The 17,709-nt window shown below is 50.5% G+C and overlaps 1 protein-coding gene across 3 annotated transcripts; it reads left to right on the top strand.

Moving 5' to 3' along the window:
* Nucleotides 1-2,764: 2,764 nt before the first annotated feature.
* NR2F2 (nuclear receptor subfamily 2 group F member 2) lies at nt 2,765-16,357 on the top strand. 3 transcript variants are annotated; one of them, XM_038532728.1, is made up of 3 exons: nt 2,765-3,526; nt 11,512-12,039; nt 14,887-16,357. In XM_038532728.1, the coding sequence occupies exons 1-3, from the start codon at nt 3,484-3,486 to the stop codon at nt 15,159-15,161; spliced, it is 846 nt and encodes a 281-aa protein (XP_038388656.1). In that variant the 5' UTR covers nt 2,765-3,483; the 3' UTR covers nt 15,162-16,357. The 3 variants fall into 3 exon arrangements, with proteins under 3 accessions (XP_038388656.1, XP_038388654.1, XP_038388655.1); XM_038532726.1 differs by lacking the exon at nt 2,765-3,526 and adding an exon at nt 8,931-9,903; XM_038532727.1 differs by lacking the exon at nt 2,765-3,526 and adding an exon at nt 11,040-11,348.
* Nucleotides 16,358-17,709: the final 1,352 nt, after the last annotated feature.

The raw sequence follows: 17,709 nt of genomic DNA, 5'->3' as shown, positions 1-17,709 counted from the left end.
TCGCCTCCGCTCTTTCCCACCCCCCTCCGCCCCCGACCCAGGGCGCCCTGTGAGCCCCGCGCGCCCTTCCCGCCGCAGCGCGCTGCGCTCGCGCCCCCGCGGCCCGGGGACCACCTATCACAGCCCTGCGCCGCGACGCGGGGAGGCCCAGGCCCCTGCTCCGGGGGTCGTCGCCTTCGGGGCGAGGTGCGCTCGGCCCGCCCACACCTCAGAGGGCGGAGAGAGGATGGGGAGGCCCGCAGCTCCATTCGCCCATCGAGGAGCCACTCTCGCTACCTTTTCTCCGACCCTCGGTCATTCCCCCATTTCTGGGGCTGGTCCTCGACGCCCCTCGGGCTGGACGGCGTCGGGTGGGAACTTTACTTTCCTCGCAGAGAAGCTCCCGTTTCCTTTGAAGCGAAAAGGCGTTGAGCTTGGATGTGTTGGAAGGGGGCCTCCTACCCTGATCCTGGGTGGCAGGGGGCTGCGGCCGCCGCAGTGGCGGTGTCCTCGTCCCCCGGGCCCTCCCGGTCTTCCCTGGGCGCACACCGTCACTGCAAGACCGCGCCCTGGACCTGCACACCAGGAGGTGGGCCCGACCCGGAACGCGCCACGCTCTCGCCTCTCCTGCGGGACCCGCCACCTCGGACGACTACATTGTCCGAGCGAGCGAGCGGGGAGATGGGAGGGCTGCTAACCCCTTGGGTTCCACCGCTCTTCGGCCCGGGGGCTGGGGCCTGAGCGACGCCAACGCCGTTGCCCACCTGTTAGCGGGCCTGCTCCCCTCTCACCTGGGGCCAGGGCGTCTGGGCCCGGGGAGGAAGGTGAGCGACCTTGTTGGGTCCACGCACCCCTCCCCGAGGCTAGCGCCCTCTCCTTTGTCCTATTCCTGATTTTCTAAACTGCCTTATCTGCAGACTATATCTTTATACTAATGCATACTTAATTGGTCCGTCTTGACTGTCCATATAAAACAATTTAATTAGGGTGCTTTCTTGCTTTGGAGAGCAAAGAAAAAAAAATCTGCCCAGTGCTTATTGTATTTAGCACCAATACAGGCAGAAAATGTAGCACAAGTTTTTGGTTGAAAGAGCACCTCTGTGCCCATTGAAGGGCGTTGATCCGAAAAGACAGAAAGGACAAGTAAAATCGATTTGAAGCGACCCTCTCTGTCCCTTTCACACCATTCAGAAACTCCATTCCTTGTAAGACAAAGACCAGCGCCTTGGGAATTCTCAGGGAAAAAGAGGAGTCCAATCCCACAAGCCTAGGGCACTTTTTAAAAATCCTCAATATTGCACTTAAAACCCAGCTCTCGGTGCTGTGCCCCTCGCGTCTGGGTTTCATAGACACCCCCTCCGAAGCCTCGGGCAGCCTGGCTGACAACACCCCCACCTCTCTGCACGCTGGGCCTTCTGGCCTGGCCAGACAAGCCTTTTAGGGTTAGTGCAGCCCTCACCTTTGACCCCCAAGATCGGAGTGGCTACCACGCTACAGAATGCAGAGTTACAACTCAGGCCAAAGTTAAAACAAAACAACAACAACAACAACAACAAAAAACACTTCTCTACTCCCAACCCAGGGAAACTAGTTCTGGTTCCCCCACCCGGCCACCTTACCCAATAACCCCCTCCACCTCGATGGGTTTTTTCCCTTCGCTGTCGTCTTCGCCTGCAAAGGACTGCCCTAGCCACCTCAGAAGGAAGGAACTTAAGTTGTCAGGGCAGCGTGGCTGGGTTGCGGTGAGTTGTCCTCCATAAGGAACCCGAGTGCCAGGTTATCTGACAGGCGCCCAGGCTGGGGAAGGCGGACATTGATCAGACCTGGCAGGGAAGGGAGAAGAGGAGAGAGGAGGGCAGGGGAGGGGAGAGGCTGGGGAGCGATCACCTTCACCTGCCCTGAGCCCGGCCCCCCTGTTGAACTATCCCCCGACCTTCTGCTGGGGTTAAAGGGGGCGGGGGCGGAAGGGAGGGGGGCACCCCTGAGTTACACAAGTGGCCTCCTTCTACAAGAGAATGAGTTCACCACCTCCCCAGAGAAGCCTCACCATCCATCCACTCGATATAAATGATGAGACAAACCACAAGGAAAAACTTCTGTAGCCCATATTTATGGTATTAATGAATAGTTAAAAAAAGATTTACACTTCTTATGATCAATATTCTGAGTTATTTCCCTCAAAGTATATAATTACAGTGTCTTCAGAGTTTTCATCATTGTTTGAGGTGGCAAAACCATTTGTAATTTTCATTAGCCAGTAAACATGTAATTAACATTCAGCACTGTGTTTAACTTAATTCCTGTTTAAGACAAGGACAAGAAGCAGCCGAAGAGCGTTAGTTCCATTTGTCAAGTCTGACATACATCTTACCATAACAGTTTCCTAAAATAAAAGATCCGTGTTTCCCCATTATTCTTCTCTTAAAACAAAACAAAAAAATCCATTAGTTAAAACTGTATTAAAACTGCAAGAGGCAACATAGTTTATTCTCAATTTTCTCTAGTTACTGTATTCCTGCTTCCTTTTTTCATGTGGGAGGGTGGGTGAAGGGAGGGGGTTAATTAAGCATTCATTATTGAAGACTTGAAATTGGGAACCCCTCCCCCCAAAAGAAATAGGTTTCCTCCTCAGGAAAGTTCTAGAATGGGGACTGGAAAGGGGGGACACAGATCTGCAGGGGAAAGGGGAAAAAAATCACTTGGGGGGACACGAGTTAAAAGTAGAAAAATGAGGATTCCAACGGATTCCTAAGAAAAATGTTGCCTTCCTGTTTCAAGTTCTATCTTTGATCCAGGGTGAGGGGAGCCTGTCTGCCAGTCTGCTAGGCTGCTGCTTTTTCCCCCTCCTCTCCCACCTCTGTTTTTTTCCAACTTGCTTTAGGATTAGCCTCCATCCCTCTCGACCCCAAACAGTGGAATTTGGCTGTGCCTCGGGTCGTCTTGCTTTGCAATATCGCCCATAGTTGTTGGCGGTTTTCTGCTGAGGCTGAGCCGTTTGCTCCAGCCTCCGACTAAACTCATTAAGTTGGGAGATTTTTTTCAATTGGACGGGTGTTTTTAAAGTCTCGTCTTTCCAGCCCCAAACAAGGTGTAACAACGCACTCTTCCTTCTAAGGAATGAGATGAGAGACAAGGATCACTCCAGACATCTCCTACCTACGGTTTGGGGTTTTTTTTCTTAAAGGCGAGGCTTGCATTCCTCAGCAGCTATGTACAAAGCTCCCTGAAACCTCGTCTCTCTAAAGTTAGTGTGCAGGGTTTTCCAGGGCTGAGAACGCCTAATACATGGGGAAGCACTTCCTTGAGGTGGAAGATCTCTCCCTACACCTTCCCTCTTTTTCCCTGCAGGCTAGTGCCTACTTTTTATCAGTTTGCACAATCGCTTAGATAAACACCGAGGAGGAGATTCTCTTTAATTATCAAAGACACATCTTTTCAGGGGGCCAACAAAGCGTTTATTTCACCCGCCAAACTAAAGGAGAGTTATTCCAGTTTAGAAGGAAGATGCAAGCGGTTTGGGACCTTGAACAAGGCAAATATGGTTTTGGTATGTTTACTTACAGTATTTTTTTTCTTTCTCTCTCTCTCCTTTCTCACTTTTCTCCTTGTGCTGTGTGGGGCTGGGGATGACTTGGGGCTTTTCAAAAAATCGGTTTGCTAACGTGTATGAAATGCCTAGGTCTGTGGTTTCAGGGGTTTGTGGGGGGGACAGTCAATTCAATGCATTGCCATATTTTATTACATGTGTGTGATAGGAGAGGTGGTGGAGGGGGGAAGGGGGGGAAAATACAATTGCAAAGCTGCCAAAATATGATTAAACCGAAGCGTAAAGACTGCGGTGCCTCCCCATCTACTCGTCCTGTCTCCTCAAACTCATTTCCTTCGATAGAGCAAACTAAAAGCCAGTCCTAGAAGCGTGTTTTTTTCCAAGCCACAGACGACTCGGTTTTCTAGCAAAGGAGCTGCGAGGCTTGCGCGAAGTATCAGAATTTACTGTTTGATTTGCCTCTGCGCTTCATTTTGCAACCTTGTGCAAGTGACAGGCAGTGAGGCAGGGAGGGAGGAAAGCTGTGCCCGGCGCCCTCGGCCGCGGCTCGGGGAGGCGAGCGCTCGGCTAAAGCTAGGAGGAGAATCGCAACGCGAAGGGTACTCACCATCGGGCGGGGTGGTGGAGCTGGCGTGCGGATTTCAGGCAAACGTTTACCTTTTTGCTGTCTATTGCAACCGCGTCGGGCTGACTTAAGAAGCAATTCTGTGCTCTGTCCAGAACGTTCAAGGAACGGTTCCTCATTTTTAAAAAGCCAGCGAGAGAGACGACAGAGACAGAGAAAGAAAAAGAGAGGAGGGGGTGAGGGGGACGCACATAAACCCAGTTCAGGGAGAGAGAGAGAGAGGGAAAAAAAAAAAAAAAAATCATCACCTCTCCGCCAGTGACTCGGGAAACGCAGAGGTGGCGAGATCCGAGTCCGGTCCAACCAAGCTAGAGCCAATTAATTTTAAATCCTGAAGAATTATTCAGATTAAAATGTACAGAAGTTTCATTCTCCTATGCCTACGTGAGCTCAAAGTCGTTTCCCTTTAAGAGCTCCTTTTCTTTTAAAGTTGAATTTTAGGCAGCGAGGACTCTTACACTAGGGGGCAGACAGATACTGTACTTGCTCCAATCTTAGGCAATTTTTTCCCTCCCAGCATATGCTCTGATTTAGCACTGTAAATTTTTCAGAGGACCCAACTCTGACAGCCCCTGGTGATTTTCAAAGTACCACAAGCCAGTGGTTAAAAATTGCATTGACTTGGAAGTTCAGAGGGACACAATGGAAGCCCCTTTCCCTATTCATGGAGCTCCAGTGTGGTGGAAGAGAAAAACACACACGGACTAGATTGAGGGAAAGGAGGAATTCAATGAATCCTGGTGGACAGAACTGGTTTCTACTGAGTTCAGAGTTAAACTCGGCATTTGCTGGGGTCTGTATTCATATTGTGATTTAATTTGTGGAGAATTACAGCCATCAGGCCACTTTCTGCAAGAAAATCATATTCCTGGGTGGGTTTACTTTCCTTTTTTTTTTTTTTTTCCACCAGAGTAAAACAAATGTTTTTCCAACTTTCTGCGGCCAAATTAAAGCTTGCCATTCCTCTCATTAAAATAAATTTACATCTACAATAAAAGACTGGGCTGGATTTTTTTTTTTGAACAGTAACGACATATTGATATTTATCTTTTAGTCTTAGAGCTGTTTATTCAAGGGAAATGAGCATCTCTGAAGAAGACATTTTAAAATATTTTCCCCTGTTTTTTTTTTTTCCCCCTTGAGTCTGCAGTCCTTCCTCTTCTTATGTGCAGTCAAATTAACTACAATTGATATGGCTATTTATTTATTTATTTATTGGATTTTTAATAGCAGCCCCATAACTGAATGAATCCTAAAATACAGACTGAAACACCTCGGACTTCATGGCAGCCCTGTGGTTGTGTGCTTTAGCAGGCTTCAGTTCTGTAAGAGATTGGGAAATTCTTCATTTTAAACCAGAGGCCATCAGACCGCACTTCAAATACCAAAAATCTCTTTGGAAGCTCTTCCTCGTCAAAAATTTCCCACTGCATGTCTGGAAAAGGTGATCTTGCTATATAGAAGTGTCTGCACTCAAGAGGCGAGATTAAGATTTCCCTACAATCAATTATTCCCATCTTCTATTAAATTGAGATGGGTATGCCCATTAGATTTCCTATTTCAACACAGCCCCGCCACATCTCTGCTGAGTTTGCCCCTAATCTACTGACATTTGTAGCATTAGGCAATCCCTTGAATCATAGGGGTTGAAAGGGAAGAAAACAACAACAACAAAAAACCCTTCTCAGAAATGATTTCTTTTCCATCCTTCTGTCCTCCTTAAGAGAAAGTTATATTGTGTCTCTAATCAACCTGAAATTCTCAGCCTGCCTTCTCTCTGTGGCAATCTCATTACACACCAGCTTTCTGATAGTTCAGGGTCCACTATAGTTGGATTTTTTATTTTTTTTACAACTTTCAAATAATCCCAGCACCTGCAGCTTTAGTGAAATACGTGATTTTATCTTATCGGAGAAAGGGTGAGGGCTAGGAAGGTTCCAGGAATGAATGAAGGGGGGTTTCTCCTTCCCTAAAAACTGGCCCCTGTCTGCCTACATCTTCACTTAGTACTTACCTTATATTCTGCCTGTGTGTAAAGGATACTGAATGCAAAGTGCACACCAGCACAGGTCAATTACATGTCTGGTTCATGCTTTTAAAAAAAAAATCTCTCATCTCGTCGATTTTTTTTGAACTATCAAGGAGGCTTTCCTGTGGTCATTAATTTACTCTTTATATGTGTTCATGTTTCCTAAAGCTCCGCGTGTTTTGTGTAAAATATTCTAATTGTTCATAAACCTGGCTGGCTCGCCAGTTTACAGTTTTTCTTGCTGCAAAAAATGTGTATGAGGGTGTCAAAATGTTATTCCATATATGTTGAATAATTACAATTCACTAACTTCCCTTTGATTAAACCGAAAGGTTACTGCGTTGAAATACAGTGCATTCTGTGGGGTCAATTCTAGATGTTTGATGTTTAAGACCAAACGCCCTGGAATTCGGAGACACATCCCCTGTTGATGATTTTAGCACATTGAACGGAATGGCACAGGCTATGAAGTTGTTCTTACTGAATCTCCTGAGATAGACTGTGGCTTGTGTGTGGTTCTCCTGAGTTGTACTTGGTATTATTCCCAATTTGGAGCAGAATCTCGGGTTGTGTTTTAATGACTTTATGGATGCTTAAAAGGAACTTGAGGAACAATGAAGTTGGTACTCAACTGTTCCATGACCTAGAAGCACGGTCGCTGAAGCCTTTGTCTGTGTACATTGACAAATGTGCATCTGATACATGTGCGCTTACATGTGTGTACAGAGGGTATATGCACAGGGGAGGCTGGGAGGCTGCCTCCGCTTGTCCATCAGCGGGCAGGACGGTCTATTCACCTCTCTCCACCCTTGGGTATGTGGCAGGACCGTGGCTTGAGAGTTAGCTATAACTAATGAGAGGGAATAAAGTTGAGGAAAATTGATTTTAATTGCGTCATGACAATGAGATGAAGTCTACTTGTGCTTCTCAGCATCCGAGACGCTTTATGTGAGCAATTAAAATGTCAGGCCACATACCTGTGAAATGTTAACCCTACAAGGAAAAGACAGAGGCTAAACGGCTTTTGTTTCTTTTTTTTCTTCTTCTTCTTCTTCGAAAAAGGAAAAAATAAATAAATAAAAAGAAAAAAGCCACAAAACCAAGCAAGTGATCAGAGTTGATTAAGAGCAGGGTCTACCATCACCCGGATTTGGCCAAATCTTTTCGTTTGGAAAATGCCTCCAGGCTCGGTTCGCGGCACCTTCCTCCCCCACCCCCCCACCCCCACCCCTCTTCAAAGAAACCGGGGAACTTTTCTCTCTCTCTGGCATGGTGGGCACAGAGATGCGCCGGGAGTCCCGGGTGGTGCGCGAGCGACGGATTTCACGGCAGCGCCAAGTTGCGGGAGGCGAAGCCCTCGATTCCATCCGAAGCCTCTGGCGGAGCCTTTAAGAGGCGTTGTGTGTGCGCGCCGCGCTCCTCTCCCCGCCGGGGCGGAAACCTCCGGCGCGGGGTGCCTCCTGGAGAGCTCGGGGGCCGCGCGCCCGGGGCCGGCCCGGGCCCATCCCCCGCGCGGCGGCGGCGGCGGCGGCGGCGGCGGCGGCGGCGGCGGCGGCGGCGCGGCCGCCCCCTCCCCGCCCCCCGGGGCCCCCCGCGCGCCCCGCGCGGCGGCCGCGACGCCGCTCGCGCTAGGACCGGGCTGAGCCCGCGGCCGCCATGGCGGGGCCGCCGCGCTCCGGCCAATGACGACGAGGGGGCGGCGCGCGCGCGCCTGGCCAGGCCAACCCCGGCTGCTGCCTTATAAGGCGCGCCGTCTCCATGGCAACGTGCGCTAAGTTGCAGCAGTCGTGTCAAAGTTCACTATATAGAGAGCTCAGTGAGCTGATCGCGGAGAAGCCACTTCTGCCAGCCCCGGCGCCTATAAATCGCATTCCCTCCCGCGCCCCCCTTTTTAGCATATTTGATCACTTTGATTCTCTGTTCTTTTCTCTCCGCGGTGTGTGTGTGCGTGCGCGCGTGTGTGTTTTCTTCTCCTCCTCCTCCTCTCCCCGAGTTGCCTCCTTTCTCCGGGTGCCGTGCTGCCTTTTTTCCCTTCTTTCATTCTTTCTCTCCGTCTTTTTCTCCCCCCTCTGCGCACGAAGGATGTGCTTCTAGGTGGTGATCTGCCCTCCTCTCTCTCTTTTATCATTTCTCCCCCGCCGCCGGCGAGTTGACTCTTTCCCTATGTGTGTGAGGCGGCGGCGGCAGCAGCAGCAGCAGCGGCTCCGGCGGCGGCAGCAGCGGCAGCAGCGGCTTCAGCGGCGGCGGCGGCGCTAGACGCGGCGGCTCCGGGCCCGACCCGGCGGCTTCGGCGGCGGCGGCGGCGGCTCCGGCGGCGGCGGCGGCCCGGGCGGCCCGCAGGGAGCGGCGAGCGGCCTCCATCCGGCGAAAGCGGGCGGCGGCGGCCAGAGCGAGCGAGGCGCGCGCCGGGCGCCCGTGGCAGGCGGCGGCGGCGGCCCAGCGCCAGGACGACGCCGCGCAGCGCCCGACGCGGACCACTTTCATGCTGATTCCCCCGGACCCGGGCAGCGCTCCGGCCACTCCGCGGGCCGCCGGCCTCCGCCCCGGCCTGCCCGGCTCTCTGGGCGCGCCCGCGACCGGCGCCTCCGCTCTCCCAGTCCTCCTGATTTCGATGGCTTTCCTGAATGGCTGACTGTGGGCTGCCCTGGACTTGGCCCCCGGACAGTCGCCTCTCCTCCTCCTCCTCCTCCTCCTCCTCCTCCTCCTCCTCCTCCTCCTCCTCCTCCTCCTCCTCCTCCTCCTCTTCCTCCTCCTCCTCTTCCTCCTCCTACTCCAACTCCTCGGCACACCAGCTCTGAGAGCGAGAGAGTGAACGAGAGAGGGAGGGAGAGAGTGAGAGCGAGCGAGATCTTTGGAGAGATTTTTTTTTTTTTTTTTTTTTTTTTTTGCCTCCTACTTCTGTCTTGAAGCCAGACAATCGACTTGCAGCTCTCCCTCCCCTCCCTCTCTCTCCACGTTTTGCTCCCACTCTCTCTCCCCTGGCCCCTTCCCCTCCCCTCCGGGCGGAAAGCCCCCCGAAACCAACAAAGCTGAGCCGAGGGAAACAAACAAAACAAACACACCGGGCCAGACAAGCAATCGACAAAACTTTGCAAAAGCAGAAACAAAAAAGGAAAAACTAATCAACCTCAACCAACCAGCCCCCGAGCCACCCGGGGCGCCCTCCCGCGCCCTCTCGCACCCTCGCACACACAAAAGGCGGCGCGCCGGAGCCCGAGACCCGGGAGCCGCCGCCGCCCGAAGCCAGGGGAGCAGGAAGTCCGGACGCGGCCCCCATAGATATGGCAATGGTAGTCAGCACGTGGCGAGACCCCCAGGACGAGGTGCCCGGCTCGCAGGGCAGCCAGGCCTCGCAGGCTCCGCCTGTGCCCGGCCCGCCGCCTGGCGCCCCGCACACGCCACAGACGCCGGGCCAAGGGGGCCCGGCCAGCACGCCGGCCCAGACGGCGGCCGGTGGCCAGGGCGGCCCTGGCGGCCCGGGCGGCGACAAGCAGCAGCAGCAGCAGCACATCGAGTGCGTGGTGTGCGGGGACAAGTCGAGCGGCAAGCACTACGGCCAGTTCACGTGCGAGGGCTGCAAGAGCTTCTTCAAGCGCAGCGTGCGGAGGAACCTGAGCTACACGTGCCGCGCCAACCGGAACTGTCCCATCGACCAGCACCACCGCAACCAGTGCCAGTACTGCCGCCTCAAAAAGTGCCTCAAAGTGGGCATGAGACGGGAAGGTATCGGCCTCTCATTTCTACACCCCCCTCCCCGCCTGGGGTCCCGGGGCCCTGGGTACGTTTGGCTAGCCTGCTCTGGGTAAGGACGCAGAAGCCCCAAGCTCTTCTCTTCGTATTGCAGCTGAAAGGGGTTTTATACTAGAAGCAAGTTCTGCACTGGAACCCAGACCCCCAATTCCGCATGCTTTGGCCGACTGATTTCCTCCTCTACTTTCTCTTCGGGCTGTTTCATTTTCTTTGCATTGATTGCGAGTTCATTCGAGTTCGCCTTTCTGCGAGGGGATGGGGTGTTGTCTGTTGTTTTAAAGCCTGGTTTACTTCTCTGCCTTTCCTCTCGATTTCTCTCTCTCTCTCCCCCTTGTTTTTCCTGCATGTTCAACATATGTCCCTCCTCCCCACCCCTCTCCCCAGCCCCCACCCTCTCAAAAAAAAAAAAAAAAAAAACAACCTGAGATTGTACTTTTGTACAGGAGGTTCAAATTACAAATGGCAATTTTATGCACTTCGCCGTATTAACGCTGCTGCTCGGGCAGCGCTCATGTGACCCTCCATGGATTAACATTCTGCTTTAAAAAAAAAAAAATACCTCTGTTTTCTTTTTTCCTTTCACTTTTGAAAGGAGGAGAGCGCGATAGGGAGCAGGGAAGGGTGGGCGAGGGGCCCTCGGCGGCTGCTTTCGCTCTGCGCGAGTTGGGTCTTTGTGATATAAAATTCGCCGAGCGCCGCGAGCCGTGCTCGGCCAATGGCGCGCTCGGCGCCGGGCGCGGGCTCCGGGCTAGGGCGAGCGAACGCCGGGCTTTCTTTGTGTTTCTGCGAGAGCGACTCTCCCGGTCCAGCGTCAGATAACAGCCCGAGCCCGAGCCTCACCAGCCTTCCCCGGCCCTCTCGGGCCCTACCCTGGCTGCGCCGGCGCCGGCCGCCCGCTCCCCGCCTGCTCCCCGGCTTCCTCTCTCCTCGGCCGGCCTCTCTCTCCGCCCTCTCCCTCCGTCTCTCTTTCTTCGAGCGCACTGATTAGGCTGCCGCCAGACCTCGGCTTTCCGCTGGTCTCCCACCGTGGTGGGGGCGGGGGGGGGTCCCCCGCCGGGTTGGGACCGGGGCTGCGGGGCTCGAGTGGGAGTCGTTCCGGGGTGCCGCAGGCCGTCTGGGGTGAACCCTGGTGTCTTTTCGCAAAAGCGTCTCACCCTCCCCCCAGACTCGCCCCTCCCGCTCCCTCTCCTCCAATCAATAAGAAATATCAGCTGTTTAGCTGTAAAGAAGAAAGATGCCCCCCAGAACGCTCCATCCCGCGCGCAGGGCCCGGGACCCCGAGGCAGAGTGGTCAGTTCGGGGTCCGCGGCGGCCCAGCCCCGAGCGGGCCTCGGAGGCCAAGTGTGCCGCTCTGGCCGCCAGGGCTTGCCTGGGTGGCGGCTTGAGAGGAGTGCTGCCGGGCTCCCGGCGACTTCCAGGTCTGTGGCCCTGGCGCGCTGCTGAGAGAGGGGCAGGCCTGCCGGTTCGGGAGCGCCACGGGGCCCGGGTCAGGTGGGGGGTCGGGCTGGGGCAGACCCCGCCAGGGGAGCCGGAAAGCGAGGCTGGTTGTTAACTGCGGGGTGTCTCCTTTCCTCCCCGCAGCGGTGCAGAGGGGCAGGATGCCGCCCACCCAGCCAACCCACGGGCAGTTTGCGCTGACCAACGGGGACCCTCTCAACTGCCACTCGTACCTGTCCGGATATATTTCTCTGCTGCTGCGCGCCGAGCCCTATCCCACGTCGCGCTTCGGCAGCCAGTGTATGCAGCCCAACAACATCATGGGCATCGAGAACATTTGCGAACTGGCCGCGCGGATGCTCTTCAGCGCCGTCGAGTGGGCCCGGAACATCCCCTTCTTCCCTGACCTGCAGATCACCGACCAGGTGGCCCTGCTTCGCCTCACCTGGAGCGAGCTGTTTGTGCTGAATGCAGCACAGTGCTCCATGCCCCTCCACGTCGCCCCGCTCCTGGCCGCCGCAGGCCTACACGCCTCACCCATGTCCGCCGACCGAGTGGTCGCCTTTATGGACCACATACGGATCTTCCAAGAGCAAGTGGAGAAGCTCAAAGCGCTGCACGTCGACTCCGCCGAGTACAGCTGTCTCAAGGCCATAGTCCTGTTCACCTCAGGTAGGAAGGAGCCCTGTCCTGTCATGCCCAAGGACTCCTAGCTCAGGGTTAGGGCCCAGAGAACTTGGCAGTCCCCAGAGTGAGGCCAGCCTCCCCCTTGAAAGGCTGCACTGTTGAGTGCAACTTGGAGTGGGAACTTTGTGTATAGGTGCTGGGCCTCACCACGCCTGTCCTGGGGATAAGAGAGGAAGGCTGGACTTCAGAAAGGCTGCTTCAGACACACAGGCTCTCAAAATTGGCCATGGGGAAGCCTCTCGGGCCTGCCAGACTGGGATGCATGCATGTTCCTGCTCCCTCCCTTAGCCCAGGCCTTCTGGGCCAGCAGAGCCTGTGCAATCTCCTCTACCCCATGGCTTGCTCTCTCTCTCTCTCTCTCTCTCTCCCTGTCACCCTGGCTGAGCCTCTAGGAGATGCCTCTGGGCACTGGAACCATCCTGGCATCATCTCTGCAGGGGAAAGTTTGCCCCTGCAGGGGAAAAGTTTGTCTGCTAACTCAGTAGGAGTTGGAGCTCCAGGCAAATCCAACCTGAGGGCAGCAATTTTCAAAATCATATTCTTATTAAAACAATACAAACTGCCAGGAGAGCAGGAAGAGCAGTCAGGAAGGGGCAAGGGGAAGAAAGAGGCCATCCTAGCTAGCCAGACTGTCTGCAAGGGGTTGAAGACTCTGGCCTCTTGCTGCTTCTGCCCAGGCAAACACTTAAGGCAATTTTCAAACAACCCAAAGTGTATGCCAACTTGGGCTGGATACGAATGTTGCCAGAGATATAAAACCATCATTGACTGCATTATGAAACCTAATTAGTTTGTATGTAGTTTAACCTGTGTGAGTAATAGATCTAATATTAATTAACTCTTGAGGCCAAATGATTTTTGAAGGTGTCTGACTTCCCACTTTGGGCCACACCTGAGCCTTCTGGCTGCCTCCAGGCTGAGTTCAGCCTATCCCAGGTGGGTGGAAATCACCCCCTCCACATTCTTGGTCTGAGTTGTCAGCTGATCCCTTTGTCATGGCTGAGAGGGAAGAGGGGTTCCCAATCCAGAATCACAATCAGTCGGATGTTGGCAGGGCTTGGAACCTAGAAACTGCAGTTTTTAAAACAGCTTGTAATCAGGACACTGGGAGAGCTGTGTAGTTCTTGTGGCGGACAAAAAGATCTACAGTCTCTTCCTTATTGTGTGAAGGAAATCTGGGGACCCAAGTCATTAGCTCAATCGATTGCAGGTTCTGAGTCCTTAACCCACTGTCTGTTATGCATTGCTGCTTTTCACACATAAACCATCTCCCCCCCCCCCACACACACACACACAGAGCCACCCCAAATTCTGCCTTTGAAAGTCCTTAGGTAATCAATTAAAGGGCAGTGTCTGGCAAGGAAAAGCTGTATGGAGAGAGGCTTGGATCTGGAGTATTTTTCTCAGGGGAACTGTCATAACTAGAACATTTGCCTGATGCAAATGTACAGACAGGATATTCCCCTACCCCATAGCCACCCTCACCCCTCATCCCACAATCCTACTACAACCCAGCCCATGATCCCAGAAGGTGAGGGTGTTGTTAATTTCTCCATATCATTGTTAGCTCTTAGTCTTACCCTTGGTCTTTCAAGGAAAGAAATGCCTGATACTGTCGTCACAGTTTAATTTATTACTATTTGCAAAATGTAGAGGCCTGTGTGGAGAATGCAAATCGCCTCACAAAGAGATAAAGGTCCCTCTTATCTGATTCGTAGGGAGACACACAGTGTACCAGCGCAGAGGGAGGGAGTCCTATGCAAACAGATCTTTTAATTCCTGACCACAGACACCTATGCATTCTTTACATGAGGAGTCCTAGATACACACATGAGGAAATTGCATGTGTGCTCTGGTTCTTGGGGGTGGAAGTAGTGGCGGCTGTTTTCAAATATCTGTTTTAAGGATTCACAGTCTGCATGTGTTAGCCCCAGTCCTGTCTGGGGAGCCCAAAAAGGTCAGGTCACAACCTGCACCGCCTTCACTGAGAAACCTCTCATTTCAAAGGCACTTCTTTTTTGTATTTTCACATACCCAAAAGAGAAAAAGTGTTTTCCTGAAGATAACAGGGAGGGGTTTCTTCTTGGAGGGACCTGGGTTTTTAAAAAAATAAATAAATAAAGGGGGGTAGAAGAGAAAGGGAGAGAGAAGAAAAAGGGGAAAAGAAACAGCTCAAATGAACAGAGAGATCACAGTTTGCATGGCTGCCCTTCAATAGCCTATACTGACAAGATCAGTTTTAAAGGGCCACTTAAATCAGTTTCAAAGACTGGAGAAAAATGAGTCGCCCTCTTTGGGGAGAATCTGAGGCTGGGTCGTGGACGCCATTACTAGAGGCTGGGCCAGGTTTTTGCCCTCCCTCCCCCCCCCCCCCACTATATAATTATAAGCCAAACTATTATTTACAGAGGAGGAGGGGGAGGAGGACTGGCAGTTTGGGTTTCATCTGTTTGTCTGTTTACTGACTTGAGCCAGATTCACCCAATGCACTTTGCTTGGGCCTCCCAGTGATGACCACGCCTGAGGACTGGGACAGTGAAAGCCTTGCAGTGCACTGAGCTGTGTTTGACTTTAAAGCAAATAGCCCAGGATCATCTCGTGCTCTCCTCCTCCTCCCCACCCCCCCCCCAGCACCCCCCCTCCGCCCAAGTTTTCAGTACAGAGGCATTTGCTCCCACTCCGGTTGGGGCAGTTTGACAGAGCACTGTACACACACCTCATGTGACCCATTTCAAACCTCTTAATCTGATGACTGAATTCTTCTTCTTCTCCTCCTTCTTCTTCTTCCTCTTCTTTTTTTTTTTTTTTTTTTTTTTTTAAACTTTCTTCCAGATGCCTGTGGTCTCTCTGATGTAGCCCATGTGGAAAGCTTGCAGGAAAAGTCCCAGTGTGCTTTGGAAGAATACGTTAGGAGCCAGTACCCCAACCAACCAACACGATTCGGAAAGCTTTTACTTCGCCTCCCTTCCCTCCGCACGGTCTCCTCCTCAGTCATAGAGCAATTGTTTTTCGTCCGTTTGGTAGGTAAAACCCCCATCGAAACCCTCATCCGGGATATGTTACTGTCCGGCAGCAGTTTTAACTGGCCGTATATGGCAATTCAATAAATAATAAATCAAAATAAGGGGGAGTGAAACAGAGAGAAAGCAAAGGCAAAAGACTGGTTTGTTTGCTTAAATTCCTTCTGTTAAGAAAGGATATAAAAGGATGTTACAAGTTTGCTAAAAGAAGAGAGGGGAAGAATTTAATGGACTGTGAATTTCAAAAAAAAAAAAGACTGTCAAATGAACTTTTACAGAATGCATTAAAAAAAAAACTCCTGTGTCGGTCAGAACAACTTGCTACTTATCATTTTTGTATAAAAAGGAAATTAGTCTTTTTCTTTTTTTGGTAAATTTTTGAAAAATATTGCTAAAAGTGCATTTAAGGAGATTGGGAGAAAATTAGCAGAATGGAGAAAGTAAGTCTTTTTTTTTTTTCCAAATTATTAATTGTCCTGTGTCTATGTACCTCTAGCTGTTCTTTTTTGTACTTTTCTGGTTCCAAACCAGTTTATTCTGTGGTTCTATAATAAGTTTTGATATAATCTTGGCTTCTTAAAAACTGTGTATCCTTAAAATATATGTTCTGCAAGAATTAAAACTGAGTCCATGAAAATATCATAGGAAGACATAAAACTTTAAAAGACAACTCAAAGATGATGGAAACGCACTTACAAGTGGTGACCAAAAATTTTAGGTGAAGTTGAGCACTCTTAATTTGAGAACTGGAAGAACCACATACAACACTTAACTTCCCCTACCCCGCCCCCCCCCCCCAAAAGACACCATAACAAACCTAGCTTTTTAAAAATATTTTAAGAAAGAGAATGAACTGTGGAATCTATTGGCAGCCAAGGAATGTGTCCAAGACACATGCTGAGGTTTTGAATAAAAAGTGAACTTTTGTAATTTGAATTGGGTCCCGCTTAGTTCCTGAATTGTTATGAAAATCCTCTATCTGTTTGTATATTTGCAAACCCTTTGTATTATAATTGTTGATATTTTCCCTTTTTAAAAAAAATACCATTGAAATCAGCATGACAAAATAACACTGTTGGCACTTATAGGTAACGTGATTGATTCAGTATCTTAGAGTTTACAGTTTGTGTTTTAAAAAAAACTGAAGGTTTTTTTTTTAAGTGCAACATTTCTGTATACTGTAAAAGTTATAATAACTGAATTGTTTGGTCGAGTCTTTGTGTGTTATATTCCAAGGAAAATTGAAAGTATTCAGAAATTAAAATATTATTTGATATCTGAAATCTGTTTGGCTGTCCCCACTCACTGTCTTTCCATCGTGAAGAGCCCCTGTGAGCTCTCGCTGAGCCGGGCCAGGGGTCCATTTGTTTACTCCCCTGAGTCAGTTTGTTCAAAGGTGGACTAGTATATTTGCCTGTTTAATTTGGGTGCGTGGGGTGGGGAGGGGAGAAGCTAAAGTTAATGGTTTATCTATGGTTTAGGAAGTGCCATACTGATATAGTAAACCACCCCTATTCACCTAATCCTCCTTTTAATTAAAAATGGATTTTCCAGGAAAAAAAAAAAAGGCCCTTATATTTGTCACACGTAAGTGCCTGCTTAGGGAAGGTATTGTGGAAAGTATTAGAAATCTTGAGATCAGTATCTATTTTATGACCAGAAAAAAATACTGTTTTGTACATTTCTGACAGTTAAGCAAAAGACAGTTCTAGCAAGCTAATCACAGCGTTGTAAATAGAGGGCAGTTGTTTGCAGTGAGTTTTTCCTTAAGTAGGTGTGATTTTTAAAAATATTCTGTGGTTCTCATCTAGCTTGGTTGTTGAGAGGATTTCAAATTCAGTGATATAGCTTAGAGCGCTGAAGGGTCTGTTTTTAGTGTATATATGATAACTTGCCGTTGGCCTGCCTTTCCCCTCCCCCCTTTACGTTCATTCTGTGAGAGCATGACCACAGGTCAAGGGAGCCTTTTCCACTGGAGTTATGTACATAAAAACACATCGACATTTTGACATTTCGGATTGTGTAGATACAATCTGTACTGCTCTTGGGATCCTTTGTCCTTAGAAGCCAAATTAAGAAAAAGAAGAGAAAGAAAGAAGGAAGGAAACTTTACAGGGTGTGCTGATTTGGAAGTAGTAACAATTTTGTTTTGGAGGTGGTGGTGTTTTTTTTCTCTCTCTCTCTCTCTTTTCCTGGTTTGAAGGAAGCTCAGTGTGTGGGAGCTTGCAATTTTGTTCTTACTGAGGCTTTCCAGCACCCCCCCCCCACTTCACTATGTTGTGGTTTAATTTGAAAAGCGGTGGGTAGGGAAGCTGGAAGAAAGGGATCATTTTGTAAAGTGTATTAAACTTTGATACTCAGTTCCAGTCAATACATGTAGACCAGAAAAAACTGTCTGATTTGTGCACTTGAGCAGAGTCCTCCATCTGACCCCCAGCTTCTTTCTGTAGATATATACATACATAAATATAAGTATGTTCTTAGGGCGGAATATTGCTGACCTTTTAGCTCGAGGTTTGTCGGTTGTTGTTTATTTTCTCCTCTTGCAAGTGCTATCCATGTGAGTGTGTGAAGTTTCTTTAATAAGTAAAACACAGGCCCTTTTCCTTGTTTGTTTTGTGTTAGTTTATTGTAA

Source organism: Canis lupus, chromosome 3 (genome assembly GCF_011100685.1).
Source record: "Canis lupus familiaris isolate Mischka breed German Shepherd chromosome 3, alternate assembly UU_Cfam_GSD_1.0, whole genome shotgun sequence".
Classification (NCBI taxonomy): Eukaryota; Metazoa; Chordata; class Mammalia; order Carnivora; family Canidae; genus Canis; species Canis lupus.
Note: the sequence above shows the minus strand (reverse complement) of the source record. Positions and strands in the feature narration are given on the sequence as shown.